Source organism: Vicugna pacos, chromosome 33 (assembly GCF_048564905.1).
Source record: "Vicugna pacos chromosome 33, VicPac4, whole genome shotgun sequence".
NCBI lineage: Eukaryota > Metazoa > Chordata > Mammalia > Artiodactyla > Camelidae > Vicugna > Vicugna pacos.
In genome coordinates, this window is record NC_133019.1 from 329,437 (window position 1) to 349,005 (window position 19,569).

Below are 19,569 nucleotides of genomic sequence, written 5' to 3' on the forward strand. Positions count from 1 at the left end.
TAGACTTCTCAAAGCTTAGACTTCATTATGACTTCTTCCCTTTAACTCCGCAGGCCCAGCCTCACTGCATCCAGATACAGAAGGCCTGGCTGGTGGGGGCCGTCCCAGTGGTGATGGACTGTGAGAGCACGGTGCAGGACAAGGCCCTGGAGTGTCTTGACCAGCTCCTGCTGCAGAACATCAGGCACCACAGCCAGTTCCATCCTGGGGACGACAGCCAGGTGCTGGCCTGGGCGCTGCTGGCGCTTCTCAGCACGGAGAGCCGGGAGCTGAGGTGGGCCCGCCTTGCGCCTGGTCCCAGTGGAGGGCTGGTACCACGAGCTCCTGTGTCGGCCTCGGGGTGGTAGCTTTCCAAACTGCTTAATGTGAAGACTCAGTCTTGGTCTTGTTTTCTTGACCCAGTTCACATCTCTTACCATTTTCGTGATGACAGCTTTTGTGAATCCGTCCTCTGCTTTTCTGTGCGTGTTCTCCAGTTTGGGGTTGTAGTAGGAAGCATTAGTGGATGTGATACATTAACATTAACTTTCCACAGTGCTAGTTTCTGTGAAGGATGGCTTCCTGATCTGACAAGTTAGACTTTTTCTAACATCTTGTTGGTTTGGTTGACTTGGTCACACTACAGTGTTTTCCCTGTTTGATAGCGTTTATCGGGTGTTCCCGGGCGGAGAGCAGTGCAGTGAGGAGTCAGCTCCTGCAGTGTTCTGTTGCATCTCTGCAGCAGGGATCTGACTGCTGGTTCATGTTGGTGCTGCCTCTTCCTTCCCTTTCGTCCTTATCATACAAGGTTTATGTCCCCACCATTTGCGTTCAGTTTTGGAGGCATTGCTATCCAATGGAAAGCGTGATAGATTTGTATCCTACGACCCCATCTGTGGCCCTGGCAAGTCACCCCCCTTTCTCGGGGCCTTAGTTTTCTCATTTGCAAAAAAGCTGATTAGACTCCTCATCTCTTCAGGTCCCTTTTGCTGTTTGGGCTCTGTCATTGAAAATGTGCTCACTCATTAAATGTTTTCTCCGGACCACCTGTGGCTTTGCTGAAATTCCTAGAAGGGAGGGGATTCCGCCAGCAATAGTAGCAATGACTTTTTTGCTTTTCTTAGGGATTTCTCACTGCATACCCACCGTGAATTAGCTCATGAGAAGCTCTTGAGAGATTTCCTTCTTTTTTGTTTAACTTTTATGTTGAAATATAACAGGTACAGAAAAGTAAACAAACTGTAAGGTCAGAATTATCAAAAAGAAAATGTGCCATGTGACCACCACCCAGGTCCGGAAAGACCCTCATTCTTCCTTCCAGTTACTCTCCTTCCCTCAAGGGAACCACCACTGTGCTTTTCACCCCCATGTGAGTTTTGTCTACTCTCTGTCTGCATGCTGGTGGAATTAACGTGGTGCGTGCCTGGCTCCTTCCTCTCAGAGTGTGCGACTCAGTCGAGTTGCTATGTGTGGCTGCAGCTCACCCGCAGTCTTCGCTGTGTGGGGGGCATTTTGCATTAGCTAAAATGTGTCTGTGCAGCCTGCTGTTGAGAGAGAGCTGGGTTTCCAGTTTGCATCGTGACATGCAGTGCTGCTGTGCACATTCCTGTACGTATCTTTTGGGACACACGTCCATGCATTTCTGATGGGTTTGTACCCAGGAACAGTACTTACTGGTGAGTGTGTTTTTATTCACCCATAATAGTTACCGCCGGACAGTGTCCCAGTGTGGCTCGCCAGGTTGCGTCTGGCTCTGGCATCCACGAGAGTTCCCGTTCTTCGTGTCTTGGCCAGCGCTTTGTGTGGTCAGTCCTGTCCTTTGTGCCGTCCTGGTGGATGAATACTGGGGCCGCACATGGCTGTCATCTGCACGGCCGTGCTGACTGGTGCAGTTGAGCGCTCCCCATCGGCGGACTGGTGTTGAGACTCTCACCCTTGTCAACTGCCTGCCTCGGTCTCTGGCCTTTTTTTCTTAGTTAGGCTGTCACTTGTTAGCTTGTTCACCGGGAAGTGCTCACCATGGTCTCTGCAGATTCTGCGTGTCTCTCCTGGCCCACGACTGGCCCCTCTACTCTCCTGGTGGTGTTGCTGCGTTCGGTTTGCCAGTGGTTTTCTTTATGGTTAATGTACTTTGAAGGAAATCTTTTCCACCTCAGGAGTGTGTGGATGTTCTCCCATGTAATGTCCTGGAAGTCTGCTTGCTTCCCCTTTGTGTTGAGTCTTTAGCTTACTTGCAATGAAGATACTTCTTAGCGTCCTTCACAGGCTCTGTGTTCCTTTAACATGGGGAGCACCTGTGAGTATCTGCAGTCAGGAGGAAAGGGAGCCAGCAGGTAGAAACGCTGTGGGTGACTGAATGGGGCAGTCACTGAGGCTCGTGAAGAACAAGGCCTGCGAGGGTGCACTTTATCAAATGGGAGGAGTGAACACCGGAAAGGAAAGGCCAGGCCAGAGAGCAGGGAAGGAGGTGCAGGAGAGCACGCGACACGAGCCTGCCGCTGGCCTTCCTCTTCCCAGCGGGGGACACTCAGGGCATGTGCCAGCATAGCACATGCTCAGCAGCCCAGAGGTGGAACCAGCCAGCTGTCCTTCCACTGGTGAAGAGATAAGTGGATGTGGTCTGTACACAATGAAATGTCACCCAGCCTTGAAAACTGTCAGAGTTCTGACAGCTGCTACAACGCGGGTGAACCTTGAAAACGTGGGGAGTGAGACCAGCCAGGCACAAAAGGACAAATACTGCATGGTTCCCCTCTGACGAGGCCCCTGGGACAGTCACGCTCTTGGAGACGGGAGTAGAACGGTGCTTCCCAGGGGCTGGGGGGGGGCAGTGGGGAGGCACTGCAGAGGGTTGTGGAGTTTCCTATGGGTGATAAGAAAGCCCTGGAGGGGGACAGTTGCACAACAGTGTGAATGTGTAATGCCACTGAAGTCTACACTAAAAAATGGTTAAAAAGGTAAATTTATGTACATTTTACCACAACTAGGAAAAAAATACATATTTGTCAAAGTTAGGAAGGAGAGGGTAGGAATAAGTAAGTTTTGGAGTAGCCATTGCAGGACGTGAGCAGCTCTCACAGGGTGGTGGGTTCATGAGCTCAGAATGTGTTACCATAGTATTAAGGTGTTATGTGCCCTTCTCACTTTTACTCTTTCATGGTAATAAGTAGAGTTTCCCAGAGGCTGTGGGACAATACTGAAGCAGATTGAATACAGAGCTTCTGTGTCTTCTGCCTGAGCCAGGCATCGGGAGTCACAGAAGTACAAAGGAGGGTCTCTCCTCTCACCAGGTTTATTTTGTTTTGAGGAAGGTAGCTTTTTGTTTTGTTTTTTGGTAAAATAGTGCATCAATTATGTTAACATATAAATGGCCTTTTTGTTATTCTTAGACAAAGTAATAGATAAATATTTAAAAATTTCTGTTTTAATTTCCAGTGTGGCACATATTGGTAGATATAACCCACATAAACAAACACTCTTTGGTGGACAGTAATTTTTAGAAGTTTGAAAGGCCCGGAGCAGAAACACGTGAGAGCCACTAAGCAAGGGAATCTGCTTTAAAAGGAATTGTTGGAGCCGCAGGCTGCTGAGAGAGCTCCATGAATGTTCATAAACAAGACCCTGTGGTGGGCTCTTCATAAACAGAAAGTGACAGGATGTCAAGAACTGTTCAGGACCAGAGACTCACAGAACAGTTGACCTCTGAGTCTGATTCACCAGGGTTCCCGGGCGGGGGGGGGGGGGGAGGCCTCTCGGGTGCAGGGCCACAGGTGCCTCTCCTCCAGGAGGTACAGGGACAGGCAGTTTGGTGACCAGGAGGCTGGGGCGCAGGGTGGGTAGTCAGTGAGCTGACGGGGCTGTTGGTGGGGTGAGCCAGAAGCCCAGCCAGGATGCCTCCCCCACGGAGGGCACCACAGGAGGGGGTCACAGCAGCAAGAGGGAGGGCATTGAGCAGTGTGGGCTTTCCACTTTTTAAGTTTGTTGAGCTGAAGTGGCTTCCTATTAATGGTGGTGACCTAAACTGTTCCCAGAGGTGAAAAGAGCTGAAATTAAACAGGCAGGCCGAATCGCGTGGTTTTCCAGGCAGTGCAAAGACTTAGAGGCCTGAAGCTCCGAGCATTCTAACTAGAAGGACTGTCGGGGATGGCGGGAGGGCTAGAGGGGCGTCTTGTTTCCAGTGTGTGTGTGTGATGCTTCTGGTGATGAAGGACGTCACCTCAGGATAGACCTGTCTAGATTCGGCAGTCAGCATGACTAGAAGAAAAGGAACTAGTGGAAGAGGTCAAAGCAGCAGACTAGGGTGTAAGGAGGGGAGGGCCAGTCCACTTGGCAGAGGTTGCTGGGGTGGGGCCGAAGAGGCCGCCCGTGCTTTCCAGGAAAAACCAGACAGTGTGAGTCGACTGGGTCCCGGTGGCTTATGCTCACGGGGGCTCACTGAGGGTCTGGCTGGGAGGCGCTGGGGACCACTTGGCCAGCGTGGAGGGTGTACATTGTCAGAGAGGGGCCAGGTTGCGATTTCATAGCTGGGAGCTCAGAGGATGTTTTTGGTGTTCTTTTGGCTTCCTATAGTAAACATCGTGTAATATTTTGTGTGATTCTTGTTAATAAATTTTTAAATATTTGTTGATTGTGCATATCTTTTTTGTACATATCTTGATTTTGGACAGTAATCAGATATAAATTATGTTAGTCATTTGCAGTAAAACTAGATACATATGGATAATTTTTTTCCATCAAAAGCTAATTTATTAATAAAACCATTAATTTATATGCATATTCTTATAATACGTAGGTATGTTTATTTTATTGTAGTTGCCTTCTGCATGCTTTGAGAATTCCTTTTTTTTCATTTAACGAGGAAGTCTTATGAATCTCTGTGTGTGTGTGTGTGTGTGTGTGTGTGTGTGTGTTCCTAGCAGTCTAAGAAAAGCTGATTGAGGGATGAAGTGTATTTTTCTCTCCACTTAAGTATGTAATGCATTCGTCTCATGAGTCGCAGAATCTCATTCAGTGCCATGGGAAAAGCAAAATAAGAAATGACTTAAAAACAGCAGTGACCTGACATAAATAATTTAATACATCAGAAGCATTTTTTGTTTTGTGCATTTCTGAGTGGCGTTGGCAGGTCAGAGCGAAGTTTAGCTCATTTAACATCACCATGTTTAAATGCTAGAATGTCATTTTGCCCCAGGCCTTCCTTGAAAAGGGGACAGTATCTGCATTGTTTGTCATTATAAACTCTGGGTGTATTTGTTGTTGGTAACCTACCCCGTATGTTTGTATAGAAATTTTGGAGGGGTGAGAATGAGAAGGGTCTCAGATGAATTATGAAATTTTATTCTTTGCTGTAAGAACAGACAGTTTATAAGGGGAGATAAACATGCCTTGTTTTGTGTCATACAAATTAGGGAGCCACCTAATTTGGTATCAGATATGCCACCAGCCAGGAACCTCTGCATGGGTGTTCCGTGTGCCAGAGGAGTCCTGGGTCGGTAGTCAACACCCTTCACTGGGGCTGATCTGAGCAGTTGTGTGTATTTGTAGTCACAGTTCTGCTTTCCCATCTTCTTTTCCAGCCGCTATTTAAATAAGGCTTTTCACATCTGGGCCAAGAAAGATAAATTCTCCTCTGCTTTTGTGAACAACGTGCTCTCCCACACTGGCACAGAGCACTCTGCATCGGCCTGGATGCTGCTCGCCAAGGTGGCTGGCTCCGCGCCCGCCCTGGACTACACCAGGATCATCAAGTCCTGGGAGAAGATCAGCAGGTGCGCGTGTCGGGGGCAAGCTGCTGCGCCCGCCCAGAGTCTGGGAGCAGCGTGCCTGGTGGGGTCCGAGGGGGTCCTCATAGTACCGTTACTCTCGTATCTTCTTTAAACTCTGGCATAAAGACAGACATGGAAACCAGGGGTCACTTGAGTCCTCACTGTGCGGGCACACTAAGTGCCTTCCTGCTCCTGACCCGCACCGCCTGCCTCCTCCAGGATGCAGTCCGAGGGGAGCAAGCTTGTGGCGGCAGCGCTCCCTTTGGTTCTGTGCTGATGTGTCTTCCGCCCTCTCCCCAGTCAGCAGAGCCCCAGCGCAGACACCTTAGGGCACATTCTGTGTGTCATCGGGCATATTGCAAAGCACCTCCCTCAGAGCATCCGGGACAAGGTGACTGGTGAGTGTCTGCTGGAGAGGCGGGAACAGGCTCTGCCTCTCACTTTGTATGTGTTTTTAAGCAGTTAAACTTCAGGGAATTGACTCTTTTTAGATGTTGTCAAGGATAAGCTGAATGGATTCCAGTGGTCGCTAGAGTTGATCAGCTCAGCTGTTGACACTTTGCAAAGTCTCTGTAGAGCATCTGCGGAGACGCCCTTGGAGGAGCAGGTAAGCTGCGCCCCCCAGGTGTCTGTCATTTGTACGTAGACGTGGTGCTGCGCCTTCACGCTGGAGCCTGTTCTCTCTAGAACCTGGAGGGACTGGTGGTCCCACAGCTGGTGCTACAAGGAACGCTGTGGCAAGCAGTGGACAGGGCTGCTGAAGGCACATGGTTCCTACAGGAGGCCACCCCCGGTCCTGGTGCCAGTGTCTCCTGAGGAAGCACACCTGCTGGCAGGTGTCTCCTGGTGAGAACCTGCAGGGTTGTCTTTTACTCAGTTGTCACCCTGGTGTTGGGGGCGTCTCCCTCACCTCCCCCTTCACTCAAAGAATGTGGGAAATGACTTCCTACCTAGTCAGGGTTTTCCTCCAGACCAGACAATTTCTGACACATCATCCCCCATGAAAACCGTACCCTGTCACCCTGCTTGTCTCCTGCTGGGTCATGTCCCAGAGTCCCAGGGCCTCCGGTGAGTGTCCACGGGGATGCGTCATCACAGCTCCACACCAGTGTCTTCTGTGAGACGGAAGGTTACTTTGACTCCCCAGAGCTATCCAGATCATGTCTCTAATGGTAAATTATTACGATGTGTTCTGTTCTTAACATGAAATACACTCCTAGACAGAAAAATTTTAGGCTTGGGGATTATTAATAATGATTTTAGAAGTCAAACATTAATTTAAATAATTGCTGGAATATGTTTAAGTTTCCCACAGTAGGAACACTTGCTTCATCCAAGTTGCTCGCAGCCTCCCTGTGCTTCCTTCCTTGCTCATTTAACGTTTTCTGTTTGTAGTAACTGATGTAGTAAGACAGCACATTGTAGCTTTTTTGCTTAGTACTTAAAGCAGTTTGAAATTTACCTAACTAAAAATGCCAGCTCTTTCTATGGTGTTTTCTTGGCATAAACCTTCTGGCACTTTTTGGTGAAAGGGATACTTGCGTTATTTGAGTTTTCTGACCATTTATCTCTGATGCAAGAAAGAGTGTGAAAAACTTTTAAATAAGGAACATTACCTAAGTAGGGAGTATATCTGAATAGCAGAAGGTAGGTAAGAACAAAACAAAAAGCTGACTTTGAGGAAAGAATGACGTAGGAAAGGTGGGGTTTCCACGCGGGTTGCAGAGCTGCTTCCCTGAAGTCTCTGTGACACGGAGCTGGTTCGTTCTGATCCCTGCTGGCACTGGTCCCTGGTTCCCGCCCAGCATTGTCACAGCTCTGGCTGGAGGAGGGGTCTGCACTGGGGGAGCCAGGTCTATAGGGTCTCACTGCCTGCCATGGCCCACAGTCATTGGGAGAATCAGTTATGTCGCTGCCAGAGGCTGGGAGGAAGACAGCTCTTGCCAGACTTACACACCAAGACCTGGGAGAGGGGGCTCACCGCTGTGTCAGGACGAGGCAGGGCTTCAGCTCTGCCAGCCCCACCTCCCTCAGTTGGGGACAGTTGACTGAGGCCCTGAGACTTCCCAGAACCTGACGTAAACATACTTCTCTGTTTCTTTCCTCTGTAAATGAGCATCTTGTATTTTACTGAGGAAAACAGGTTTTACCCCAAGAAGAGTAGAGAGGTGGCTCCATGGCAGCCTATGTGGGAAAAGGTGTGGTCTCTGGGCATCCCTGCTCTCTGAGAGCTGGGTATTAGTCACTGCGTCTGAGGCCAACACTGGAGAGATGGGTGCCGCCTGGGGCTGTGTTGAGAGAGAGAGAGTCAGGATTAGAGAGGTGGTGGTCCTGCCCCTGTGAGTTAGACCCAAGGCAACATGGCCTGTACTCTTATCTCCGAGAGCGCTCCTCAGGGAAATGCGGATGAGACCCATGTGTCCGTAGGAGGCCATTAGTGGTGAGGGTGACCACAGGCTGAGCAGGGACAGCTGAGGGGCCTGGCGTGTTCAGCTGGGGAAGGGAAAGCCTTATGGGGACAGGCTGCCTGCAAAATTCACACATTAAGGACCTGCAGGTGACAGAGAATTGGATTTATTTGGCATCAATAAATGGGTGGAAATTGCAAGGGGACAGATTTTGGCCAGCTTGGGGAAAGCCGTCCTGAGGCCTGCCAAAATCTGGTCACGGAGGGGCTCACGGAGACGCCGGAGCCATGGCAGAAGCCCTTTGTGGAGAGAATCCCGGGACTGGCCGGCCTTGACTGTGCCCTCCCGGACTCTGAAAGCCCTTCCTCCCTGCCAGGGGTGCCAGGCCTCAGGACTCTGACACCTAAGCCCTGGGGTCCTTCAGGGAGAACAGGGCATCGCAGAAGCTCCCCAGGGCCGCATCATAACCTGGGCTGTGTGGTCTGTTAACATCGTGTGTGTGGTGGTTCTTTAGAAAGTAATCAAGATGATAGCTTGGGGACCACGCAGGCCAGGTCGGACCACAGGGCCCTTGGACCAGGTGCGGGCTTTGCTGGCAGTGCAGCAGACTCTGAGGGCCCCCTGGTGCTGGGGCCACTCACCCTGCCTGGGAGGGGTCAGGACAGTCCCTTCCTGCGGCACCTGCCAGGGGAGTGACATCCGGGTGGTGAGACGTGATGGAGCTCCTCACTTGGCCTGTAGTGTCGCGAGATGTGTGGGCCAGAGGTGGGACCCCTAGAGGTGCCTTCAGCTAGTAAGAAACTGAAAACGTGTCTCTAATGAATAAATTTCAGGAGGATAACAGCCGTCCTTTCTTATTCTGTGTCTTTTAAAAATATAGTTTATTACAGTAGCTAATTCATCCCCATGTGCCAGCAGGATCGTGTTTCTCTTGGGTAATGGAGGAGCACTGCTGCTCCGGCTCCCCTACAGATCAGGGCACTGGGTCTTCCTGCACGTGTGCCTTTCCCTCCCATAGGATGAATGTAGAAAGACATGATATATTTATGTTCATGTAACAAAGAGCACATCCAGATGCTCTTGGTAAATTCCAGCTAGCCGGTTCCTGTGGCCTGACTGCTGAAGGCACGAAGAGGCACAAGCACAGGTACATGTGTGAGGGTCACAGTTTCTTCCGAGCAAGCTGTGTCTCGTGGGCAGTCTGAGGGGAAGGCGCCCTTCAGAGATGGCCTTTGGCTTGCACAGGAGTTACTGGCGCAGGTGTGTGGGGACGTCCTCTCCTCCTGTGTGTGCTGCCTCTCCAACGTCGTTCTGAAGGAGGATGGGGCTGGGAGGATGGATGAAGACCTGGTGGTGAGTACCTCCTGCTCTTAACTGACCTCCTCTCCTCCGTAGCTCAGCTAGGCTTGTGCGTGGCTTTGTGATGGGCATTTCCAATACTGTTAGCAGGACAAGGTTTGTCCTAGCCTAGAACTTAGTTTTTTTAATAAGAATTTTTTACTGGTGACCTGTCCATTTTTTCTCCCGTACTCATCACCAGGGGGAAATGATGGTATGCCCTTCTGCCAGTCAGATCCTGTGAGACACCTGATCCAGCAGGGAAAGCACAGTGTGTGCCATGAGCTGGTGGTGTGAGCTCAAAAGTGGCAAGGCGAGAAAATATTAGAGCGAGCATGCTCTTTGTTCTCTTGGCTTATTCGTTTAATGTTTTTAAAAATTGCAGTGTGTCTGCTGAGCCTTGACTATCAGTCTGTAGAACCACTCCAAAGTCGTGTCTAAAACAAACGAGATATTTGAAAACTGGAGAACCTGCTGACCAGGGGCAGCAGGAGTGTGTTCCCCTCACCTGTGTTAGAAACGGGATCGAGGAGACCTGCCTTTGACCAGTCACTGTGGGGCCATTTCCTGATTCCATCCTCTGACCCGCCCAGTAAGACAACCCAAGCTGCCTTTGGTGCCCTTCAGGAGAGGTCAGCATTTAGCAGAACTTGGCCATTTCCCTTGTCTGTTTGAAAATCAGTAGTGCACCTGCCTCTGTGCTCAGTTCCTGCTCTGCCGCCTCGCACCTGTCCGGGGCCGAAGACCACTCTCAGCTCTGGTCGAAGACGAGCCCGCTGCCTGGGGCAGCCATCGGCGCACGGCGCAGGAATAAGTGTCGTTGTCAGGAGGAACTGGGTGTTCAGGGCAGAGGCCACGGTGTGCAGAGCGCAGAGCAGCCTGACCCAGGCCTCTTGTAGAGGGGTCTGACTCTGGGGACTTGTCTGAACAGTCTCTGCCCGAACTAAGAAAAACGCTTACTTATTATGACCAGTTAGTTTTCCCCCCTTAGTTTTTTTTCAACTGCTAAATATATCACCAAAATCTACCCTTCAGTCATAATATATGTGAAGAAGTTTGCCAAGCATGTTGTCTGTTTCACTCTTCCTGTAACGCACTAGGGCACAGGACCGTCCAATCTTTTCAAAAACACATACCCTTGTTATTAATCAGCTTTCTTACTCTGAAAAGCCTTTATTTGCATCTGACTATTTAGCATCACCCTTGCATTTTTGGGATAAAAAAGCACTATTACTTAAATATTAAGCTGAATGTCCTTAAAACAGACACAGTAGTGGCAGCTTGAGGAGGCAGGTTCTTGTAAGTTTTTGGTAGGAATCTAACTAGTAAGCTAACCAGGAGGACAACTGGGAAATGAGTTTTAAGGTGCAGCAGTTTATATGCCCTTCCAGCCTGCACGTCCTCTCCGAGGACAAAGAGCACTGACTGTCATGGGGCCTGAGGCAGATGGGAAGGAAGAGATGGACGTCGGCCTCTGGCCCTAGTACAGTGCCCTGGGGTGGCGGCATGCTAATGTAGTCGACTGTTAAACACGTGTATTGTGTACATTGACATGAAAGGATGCCTGGTACTGAAGTGAAGAATCACGGACTTCAAGCCAGCGTGATGGGTCAGCGTGAGGAGAGCAAGCACGAGGCCATGTGACCACAACATACTTGGAGAAGAAAGCTGCACCCAAAACAAGGGCAGTGTCTGCGGGCAGGGCCACGCTCGCATGTGCGTAAAGCGCCATGGTTCACCCTGCTCCCACAGCAAAACTGTCACACCACCTGTGCCTCACAGGAGCGTCTAGGTGTAGACAACAAGACTACACGGTGGGGTGAATTTCATTCAGCGGTGACTGAAGTTTGACAATGACTATGTATTTTTATGGGGTAGAAAAAAACAGTTCATATAATTTGGGGGCCAGAAAAGTTCTCCACTGACATGGCCTTAATCTACCTGGAGGTCGTTTTTCTCTTGCCTTATTCTTCTTGCAAAACCAATTCTCTTTGCAGGTGAAGTACATTTTTACTTTAGGAGATATCGCCCAGCTCTGTCCGGCCAGCGTGGATAAGAGAGCCTTCCTGCTGATCCAGTCCATCCTGGCTGCTTCTGCCAGTGCAGACTGCTGTAAGTAAGGCACTTGGCGGGCCCTGTGCACCTGCTGCCTTGAGGCTGGGTTTGCCCCCAGAACACCAGAGACAAGCCCTTCCTCCTTCCCTCTTCCTGCAGTGACGCCAGGTCCAGGCAGCAGTGAGGCCCCAGCCTCCCAACCACTGTCCCAGGTCCAAGGCTCTGTCATGCCCTCCGTGATCAGAGCACATGCCGTCATCACCTTGGGTGAGTAAGGGAGCACGGGGCAGCCTACTCCTTGGGTGCTTTCTGTCTTAAGTAAGCCAGTCACTTAGCAAGCTTGTATTTGCCCCGGCTCCTGTGAATTTGGGAGGTGACTCTAGGTGGGGCATCAAGCTCTGCAGGGCACCAGGGTGCCCCTGGGCTGCAAGATGCTCCCCACGGGGAGCTTTTGTTTGTTATGTTAATTTAACCATTCTACCTGTGATTTCTGTATACTCATAAGTAGCACCACGGAGTCTCCTCATCAAGAACTGTGTGCCAGGTACTGCACTGAGTCCTGGGAATGAAGAAGTAAATCTGCAGTTCATTTCATACAGGGATCATTTTCTGTTTTGGTTTGGTTTTTTTTAGTGTGAATGTGTTGCATTTTTTATCTTACATATTTTTGTATTATTATACAGTTTTTGGAGGTTACTTTCCACTTACAGTTATCATTAAAACACTGGCTGTAATGCCCGTGTTGTACACACACCCCCCCAGCCTGTCTTACACCTGGCAGTCGGTATCCCCCACCCTCCACCTCTAAACTGCCCACTCCCACACTGGTAACCACTAGTTTGTTCTCTGTATGAGTCTGCTGCTTTTGTTAAATTCATTAGTTTGTTGTATTTTTTAGATTCCACATTGAAGTGATATCATACAGTATTATTCTTTCTCAGTCTGACTTACTTCTTCACTTAGCATAATGCTCTCCAAGTCTATCTATGTTGCTGCAAATGGTATTATTTTATTCTTTTTATGACTGAGTAGTATTCCTTTGTGTATATGTACCACAACTTCTCTATCCAGTCACCTGCTAATGGACACTTAGGCTGTTTCCATATCTTGGCTACTGTAAATAATGCTGCTGTGAACATTAGGGTGCATGTATCCTTTTAAATTAGTGTTTTAGTATCTTTTCAAATAAGTGTTTTTTGGATATATACCCAGGAGTGGAATTGCTGGGTCATGTGATAGTTTTAATTTTTTGAGAAACCTCCATCCAAATTGTCTTCCACAGTAGCTGCACCAATTTACACTCCCACCAGCAGTGTAGAGGGCTCCCTCTTCTCCACACCCTCTCCAGCATTTGTTGTTTGTGTTCCTTTTGATGGTGGCCATTCTGACAGGTGTGAGGTGACACCTCATTGTGGTTAATAGTGATGTTGGGTATCTTGTCATGTGGCTGTTGGCCATCTGTGTGTCCTCTTTGGAGAAATGTTTACTCAGTTCTGCCCATTTTGAAATTGGGTGGTTTGATTTTTTGATGCTGAGTTGTACAAGCTGTTTATACATGTTGGATATTAATCCCTTATTGGTCATATCATTTGCAGATATTTTCTTGCATTCAGTAGGTTTTTTCGTTTTGCTGGTGGTTTCCTTTGCTGTGCAAAAGCTTTTAAGTTTAATTAGGTTCCATGTGTTTATTTTTGCTTTTATTTCCTATAGGAGACAGATCCAAAAAAATACTGCTACAATTTATGTCAAGGAGTGCTCTGCCACTGTTTTGCTCTAGTAGTTTTATAGTATCTGGTCTTACACTTAGATCTTTAATCCATTCTGAGTTTACTTATGTATACAGTGTTAGAGATTGTTATAATCTCAGTCTTTTACATGGAGCTGTCCAGCTTTCCCAGTACCACTTATTGTAGAGACTGTCTTTTCTCCATTGTATATTCTCGCCTCCTTTATTGTAGATTAATTGACCATAAGTGTGTGGGCTTATTTCTGGGCTCTCTATCCTGTTCCATCGAGCTATGTGTCTGTTTTTGTGCCAGTATCACACTGTTTTGATCACCGTAGTTTTGCAGTGTAGTCTAAAGTCAGGGAGCCTGATTCCTCCAGCTCTGTTCTTGTTTCTCAAGATTGTTTTAGCTATTCAAAGTCTTTTATGTTTCCATATGAATTTAAAAATTAATTTGTTCTAGTTCTGTAAAAAAGGCCATTGGTATTTTGATAGGGATTGCATTGAATCTGTATGTTGCCTTGAGTAATATGGTCATTTTAACAGTGTTCTTCTATTCCAAGAACACGATATGTCTTTCCACCTGTTTGTGCCATCTTCAGTTTCTCCATCAGTGTCTTACAGTTTTCCAAGTACAAGTCTTTTGCCTCCTCAGGTAGGTTTATTTGTAGGTATTTTACTCTTTCTGGTGCTGTTGAAATGTCTCCTTAATTTCTCTTTCTGACAGCTTATCGTTGGTGTGCAGAAGTACACAGATTTCTGTGTGTTAATTCTGCATTCTGCAACTTCACCAAAGTCACTGACGAGCTCTGGTAGTTTTCTGTGCACAGCACCCTGCCATCTGTAGATGGTGATGGTTCTACTTCTTCCTTTCCAGTGTGGATTCCTTTCATTTCTTTTTCTTGTCTGCTGTGGCCGGGACTCCCTCAACTGTGTGGAACAGAAGTGATGGGAGTGGGCATCCTTGTCTCATTCCTGGTCTTACAGGGAATGCTTTCACCGCTGAGTGTGATGTTAGCTGTGGGTTTGTCACATACGGTCTTTATTGTGTGGAGGTGTGTTCCCTCTCTGCCCACTTTCTAGATAATTTTTATCATAAATGGATGTTGAATTTTATCAGAACCTTTTTCTTCATCTATTGAGGTGATCATATGGTTTTTATTCTTCAGTTTGTTAGTGTGTGTATCACATTGATTTGTGGATATTGAAAAATCCTTGCAAAGGATGGTTTGATACTTCCCAGGAACTCAAATTGTTAATCATGAAAAGGCTGACTTCTGTGCTATAAGTTGACATTTTTTGTGTGTGATTGTGTATTTTTTGCTGGATATGAGTTACGAATTTTTTTGTACTAATGGTTATTTTTCAAAAACCTAAGAATTGTAAATAAGAGCAAAACACTCTCCGGGCTGCACACTAAAAAGCATAAAACACAGAACTCAGCAGCAGTCTTCCTTTTCCTGACTATGAACGAGAAATGAAACGGATGAGATGATCGTTTATTTACCTAGCTCAGATTTTTAACTTCTATCAATTATGTGTGTAACCAAAGGTGAAATGATTTGATTGGCCATTTTCCAGGTAAGTAGATAATGCCAGAATTCAAATGTTGACCTTGAAAGGCAGATAATGTTACTACAGTGAAGAGAATCCCGTGACACGTGCCTCAGGAAACCCAGTAGGGGCGCTGTTTTGAGCTGCTTAGTGTTCAGTCAGAGTTGGTCTGCCTTTGATCTCTTGTAATTGTTGATGTGATGCTTTGACTTTGAGTAAGTAAAGTCCGTAGCAAAGCACAGCTGGACAAGAGCTAAGGCAGAGGACTGGAGTTGAGTCTGGGTCTCTCGGGGCAGGGAAGCTGTGTTTACAGCACGAGGACCTCGCGAAGAAGAGCGTCCCAGCCCTGGTGCGGGAGCTGGAGGTGTGCGAGGACGCGGCCGTGCGCAGCAACGTGGTCATTGTCCTGTGTGACCTGTGCATCCGGTACACGGTTATGGTGGACAAGTACATCCCCAACATCTCCATGTGCCTCAAGGACCCGGATGCCTTCGTCCGAAAGCAGACGCTTCTCCTGCTCACCAACCTCCTGCAGGTGCGTGTGCAATCACGCTTCCATCCCTCCACCGCTTCCGGGGTCTTCATGGAGCATTCGAGCAGTGTGGGGGTTGGGCTGTCGTAGAGGCCAAAACGTCAGCCTCACCTGTGGTTTAAAATACCACTCTTCTGAGGTTCTACACAGACTCATAAGGAGGTCGTGGCGTCCTGAGGCGTCTGGGGGTGTTGGTTCAGAGGGCCTGCCAAGCAGTGCCCGCTCCACCACAGACGAGCCCCGGGCGGAGCAGAGCGCCCACAGACGAGTAGTTTTCCTTCCAGTCCCCAAGCCATCGGCGTCCCCAGACGCCACTTCTTCATAAAACATGGACCCTCGCGCTTGCCCAGCCTTCCCGCAGCCCTGCTCCGAGGGCCCAGGAGACGCGTCCACTGGGACCGCCCTCGGAGTTGGGGCCCTGCAGGAGTGTGTGTGCAGCCCTGCATGAGGAGGAAGACTCTGACCTTTGAAAAGAAAGCATTTGAGTTGTGTGTGTGTTCTGGTGTGTCCTGTACCCTCAGTGTTCACACAGTGTGCCAGGGGCTCTGGCTCATCTTCGGACGGCAGAGGGGTCGGGGGTCCTGCCTGCACCCTCCCTCATCAGCCCTCAGGGTGGTGGTGTGAGTGCAGGCAGCCCGGGAAGCTGCAGGCTTTCTGCTGAGACTCACCATGAGTGTGCCTCTCTCCGCAGGAGGACTTCGTGAAGTGGAAGGGCTCCCTGTTCTTCCGGTTTGTCAGCACGCTGACAGACCCGCACCCTGACATCGCCAGGTGAGCCTCCCTCACCCGGGCAGCGAGTGGTTGGCCTACTTCCCGGTGCATGTAGATCTCTTTTTTTGAAGTTGGTTTAGAGTTGGGTTATTTAGATTTAATGAGCTTTTTTCAGTGGCCAGAAAACTAGGAGATTTTTAAAGTAGAAAGCTTTATTTTGCAAATAAGTTTAAGAACAAAAACGAAAAGGCTTTGTCCAGATCGACCATCAATGGGTGTCCATGTGGACACATTCACCAGTGGTGTGCTCTTCCGACAGAGCCGAGGAGCGCGGTGGGGCCACCAGCCGTCAGAGCAGCCGGTAAACGCTGACCTCCAGGCCAGGAGAGTATTAGTTTTAGTAGGAGTTCAGACTTTCTTCTAAGTGTAGAAACTGTGAGGAAGAAATTCTAGGAGTTAAGACGGCATCGCTCAGTAAGAGTATGCTGTTTACATGGCCCTGGGAAGTGGTGATTCCTGAGAACTAGAAGGGAAGTGGTCACCTTGCCACTTGTTAATTCCTGTCCTTCCATAACTTTCTTAAAAGATTTGTTTTCAAGGGGTCGAGAAGTGATCTCACAGAATTTGCTAACCTCGATTATGTTGTATGAGTGATTCTTTTTAAAGCAAGATTGCAGTTGGGAAATTGCCAGTTGAGCGCCACGGAAAACCTAGCACAGTTGGGAGGAGGTGGTCATAGATTTCACTCACTATAAATAGCAGATTAAATAATGGGCCCCTCTGGTTCCAAATATGGTCACCCATGGTTTACTCTGAGTTCCGTGGAAGAGGCTCTGCTTGATCTCCTGTGGGTATAATTTTCCAAGGAGGAACATTTTCCATAATAAACAGGTAGAAGGTTAACATTGTAATTAATACGTCTGGAGTCAGAGCGGAAAGCCCAGGCTGTTACTTTTTCTTTTTCTTTGTTTGTACAATTGGGAGGGGGATGGAGGTAGCCGTTCAGTGCCCTCGACGGCCATGGCGGGGGAAGAGGACGTGCTCGGAGGGCTCTCAGACGGGGGCCCAGGAGGGAGGAGGGCTACTTAACCTGCGTGTCCATGTTGTCCCCACTGTGACCAGCTCCTGCCGTGTGTGTTAGGAAGAGCCTTGATCAGTATGTAAAATGCACACAGGACCTGTTACACAGGTGATGAGAGCACGGATCAGAAAGAAATTAGGACCAAGAAGAGGCTTAAGTAAGATTATCGTTGCCTCTTAGAGCATTTTATTACATCCCCCTTAAATCTTTCCATTTTATCTCTGCGTGCTGGGTTTGTTTGAACTGTGGTAAAAATGTGGACTAGAATTTTCAGCTTTGAAAAGCTGATGAGTACCTTTGGTAACTGTAGTTTAAATTAATTCGTTCCCATGTTTTTTGACCAAAGGTCAGGCCTATCTGCTTACCTTAAATGCACTGATTTTTCCGTGTGCATCTGCTAGTGCAGGGCTTCTGGAGAGGCTGCAGTGGCAGAGCCCTTTGAGCTTACTTTTGGTGAAGGTGGATTTCCTGACGATTCTGGCATGAGCAGAATTGCATGACATTTTATACTGGTCATGTAAACACAAAATTGGGGCCTCCAGAATCATCTGACCTGTGTTCCCTAGGTGGCGTCCGTTTAGCACCATAGTTGTGGTCACTGGGGGGCAGGGAGGCTGTTGCAGGGTTGCTGGGCAAGTGCTGCAGAATGTGCGAGAGGGCAGGACCCAGAGAGGTTCAGGCAAGGCTGACGGAGTGATGGGCCATGGAGATAGGAAAGGGAGTGAAGACAGAGAAATCCAGAGGGCTCTGTGCAGAGCGGCTTGGGGTGAGGAGTGAGAACACTGGCAGGGTGGGCGGGCGGGTTGTCTGGCCTCAGAAGCGGGGTTGCAGGTGTCCTGATGAAGTCGGGAGAACAAGAAGCTGTGTGGACGTTGAAGGTGCGCTGAGAGAGGGCCGCTGTGACAAGTACCGCTTTCTAGGCAGCTTGTGAAATGACGGTGTCACTGAGATGAGGGCCACATGCTAGGATTCTGGGGATGCCCCTTCTGGGGAGCAGACCTCCGGGGCTTTGTCGATAAGCCGCTCACCCCGTTCGTGAGAGCCCTGCCCTCCTGACCCAGGCCCCTCCCAGAGGCCACCTCCTGAAACAGCCTCCTTGGGGGTTTCCAACATAGGATTGGGGGGGGTGAGGACAGGAACACTCAGACTGTCGCCAAGGTGGTAGGATCTGGAATGGGGAAGGCAGGAAGCAGTTCCCAAGCAGTTGGGCGGTGGAGAGTCAGAGGAGGGGCTAGGTCTCGTTGCCGCATGTGGAGTCCATGTGGAGTCGAGGTGTCTCAGGCAGCAGCCAGCCCTCCCTCCCCCGGCCACCTTTCTCATCAGACCACTTTTGGGAACGTGTTTGTACGGCACGTGTGACATCTGTCTACCTACTAGAAAAGGGCTTCCCCGGGGGGCCCTGGGACTCTGTTCTGTTTACTGTTCTATCCCCAGCGTCTAAAAGAGTTGCAACAGGAGACACTGGATGTTTGGGAAAGGAAAGAATGGAGGTGTCGGGGGATGTGGTCCTCGTGCTGCCCTGACTGACTGTGGGATTTGAGAGGCTGTGCAGGAAGTGCGTCCTCAAGGACAGAGAGGAGGGCAGAGCAGGAAGCAGCCATACCACCTTGTGTTGGGCCCTCTGGGTCCCTCTGCAGCCTGGTCCCCACAGCCCCTGCCTCCACAGAGGGTCCCCATCCTACGGACTCGGACTAACCCGCTCTTGGGCTTAATCCCAGCCCTTGAAAGAGTTCAGAGTTCAAGTCAGGGTGGGAGGCCAGGGTTCACTTCCAGGTGGTCGTGGCCGTCGGGGTGGGGTGGGGGTGTCCCAGCCCACTGGGTTTTGCAAGGAGAGCTGATGAGACCTGGTCTCGCAGGGCAGGGTGTGCCACGGAGCCAGTCTGCTGGGTGGGCTCCGTCTTGCAGGGTTGTGGAGTGATGGAGAGGCGGCCTGCAAGCGGCTCGAGGTCCCTGCCTGTCCCCTCCACAGCCTCGGCGAGTTCTGCCTGGCCCACCTGCTGCTGAAGAGGAGCCCCGCCACGTTCTTCCAGCACTTCATCGAGTGCATCTTCCACCTCAGCAGCTACGAGAAGCATGAGAAGTACAACAGGTTCCCGCAGTCGGAGAGGTGGGCGCTGCCGGTGGGGGCCGGGGGGGGGGGAGGGCCACTCAGCCCCGTGCCCAGGCTGTGCTGAGGCCCCTGTGCTGCCCTAGAGAGAAGCGGCTGTTTTCGCTGAAGGGGAAGACGAACAAGGAGAAACGAATGAAGATCTACAGGTTCCTCCTGGAGCACTTCACGGATGAGCAGCGGTTCAACATGACCTCCAAGCTCTGCCTCGGCATCCTGGGTAGGCTGGCTGCCCGCTGCTTGTCCCAGCTCTGCAGTGAGGGGCCCTGGGGAGCCGAGCCGTGCAGACCCTGACGGCCGCGGCTTCTCACCT

General features: G+C 49.7%; 1 protein-coding gene across 1 annotated transcript in view; it reads left to right on the forward strand.

The window, feature by feature from the left end:
• Nucleotides 1-19,569, forward strand: part of NCAPD3 (non-SMC condensin II complex subunit D3) — a 48,486-nt gene that overhangs the window by 23,082 nt on the left and 5,835 nt on the right. Inside the window, 11 exon segments of the mRNA XM_015245578.3 lie at nucleotides 54-274; nucleotides 5,556-5,747; nucleotides 6,045-6,142; nucleotides 6,236-6,351; nucleotides 9,398-9,505; nucleotides 11,488-11,602; nucleotides 11,705-11,812; nucleotides 15,122-15,360; nucleotides 16,049-16,128; nucleotides 19,119-19,256; nucleotides 19,343-19,476. Coding sequence (XP_015101064.3) covers nucleotides 54-274; nucleotides 5,556-5,747; nucleotides 6,045-6,142; nucleotides 6,236-6,351; nucleotides 9,398-9,505; nucleotides 11,488-11,602; nucleotides 11,705-11,812; nucleotides 15,122-15,360; nucleotides 16,049-16,128; nucleotides 19,119-19,256; nucleotides 19,343-19,476 — 1,549 coding nt within the window.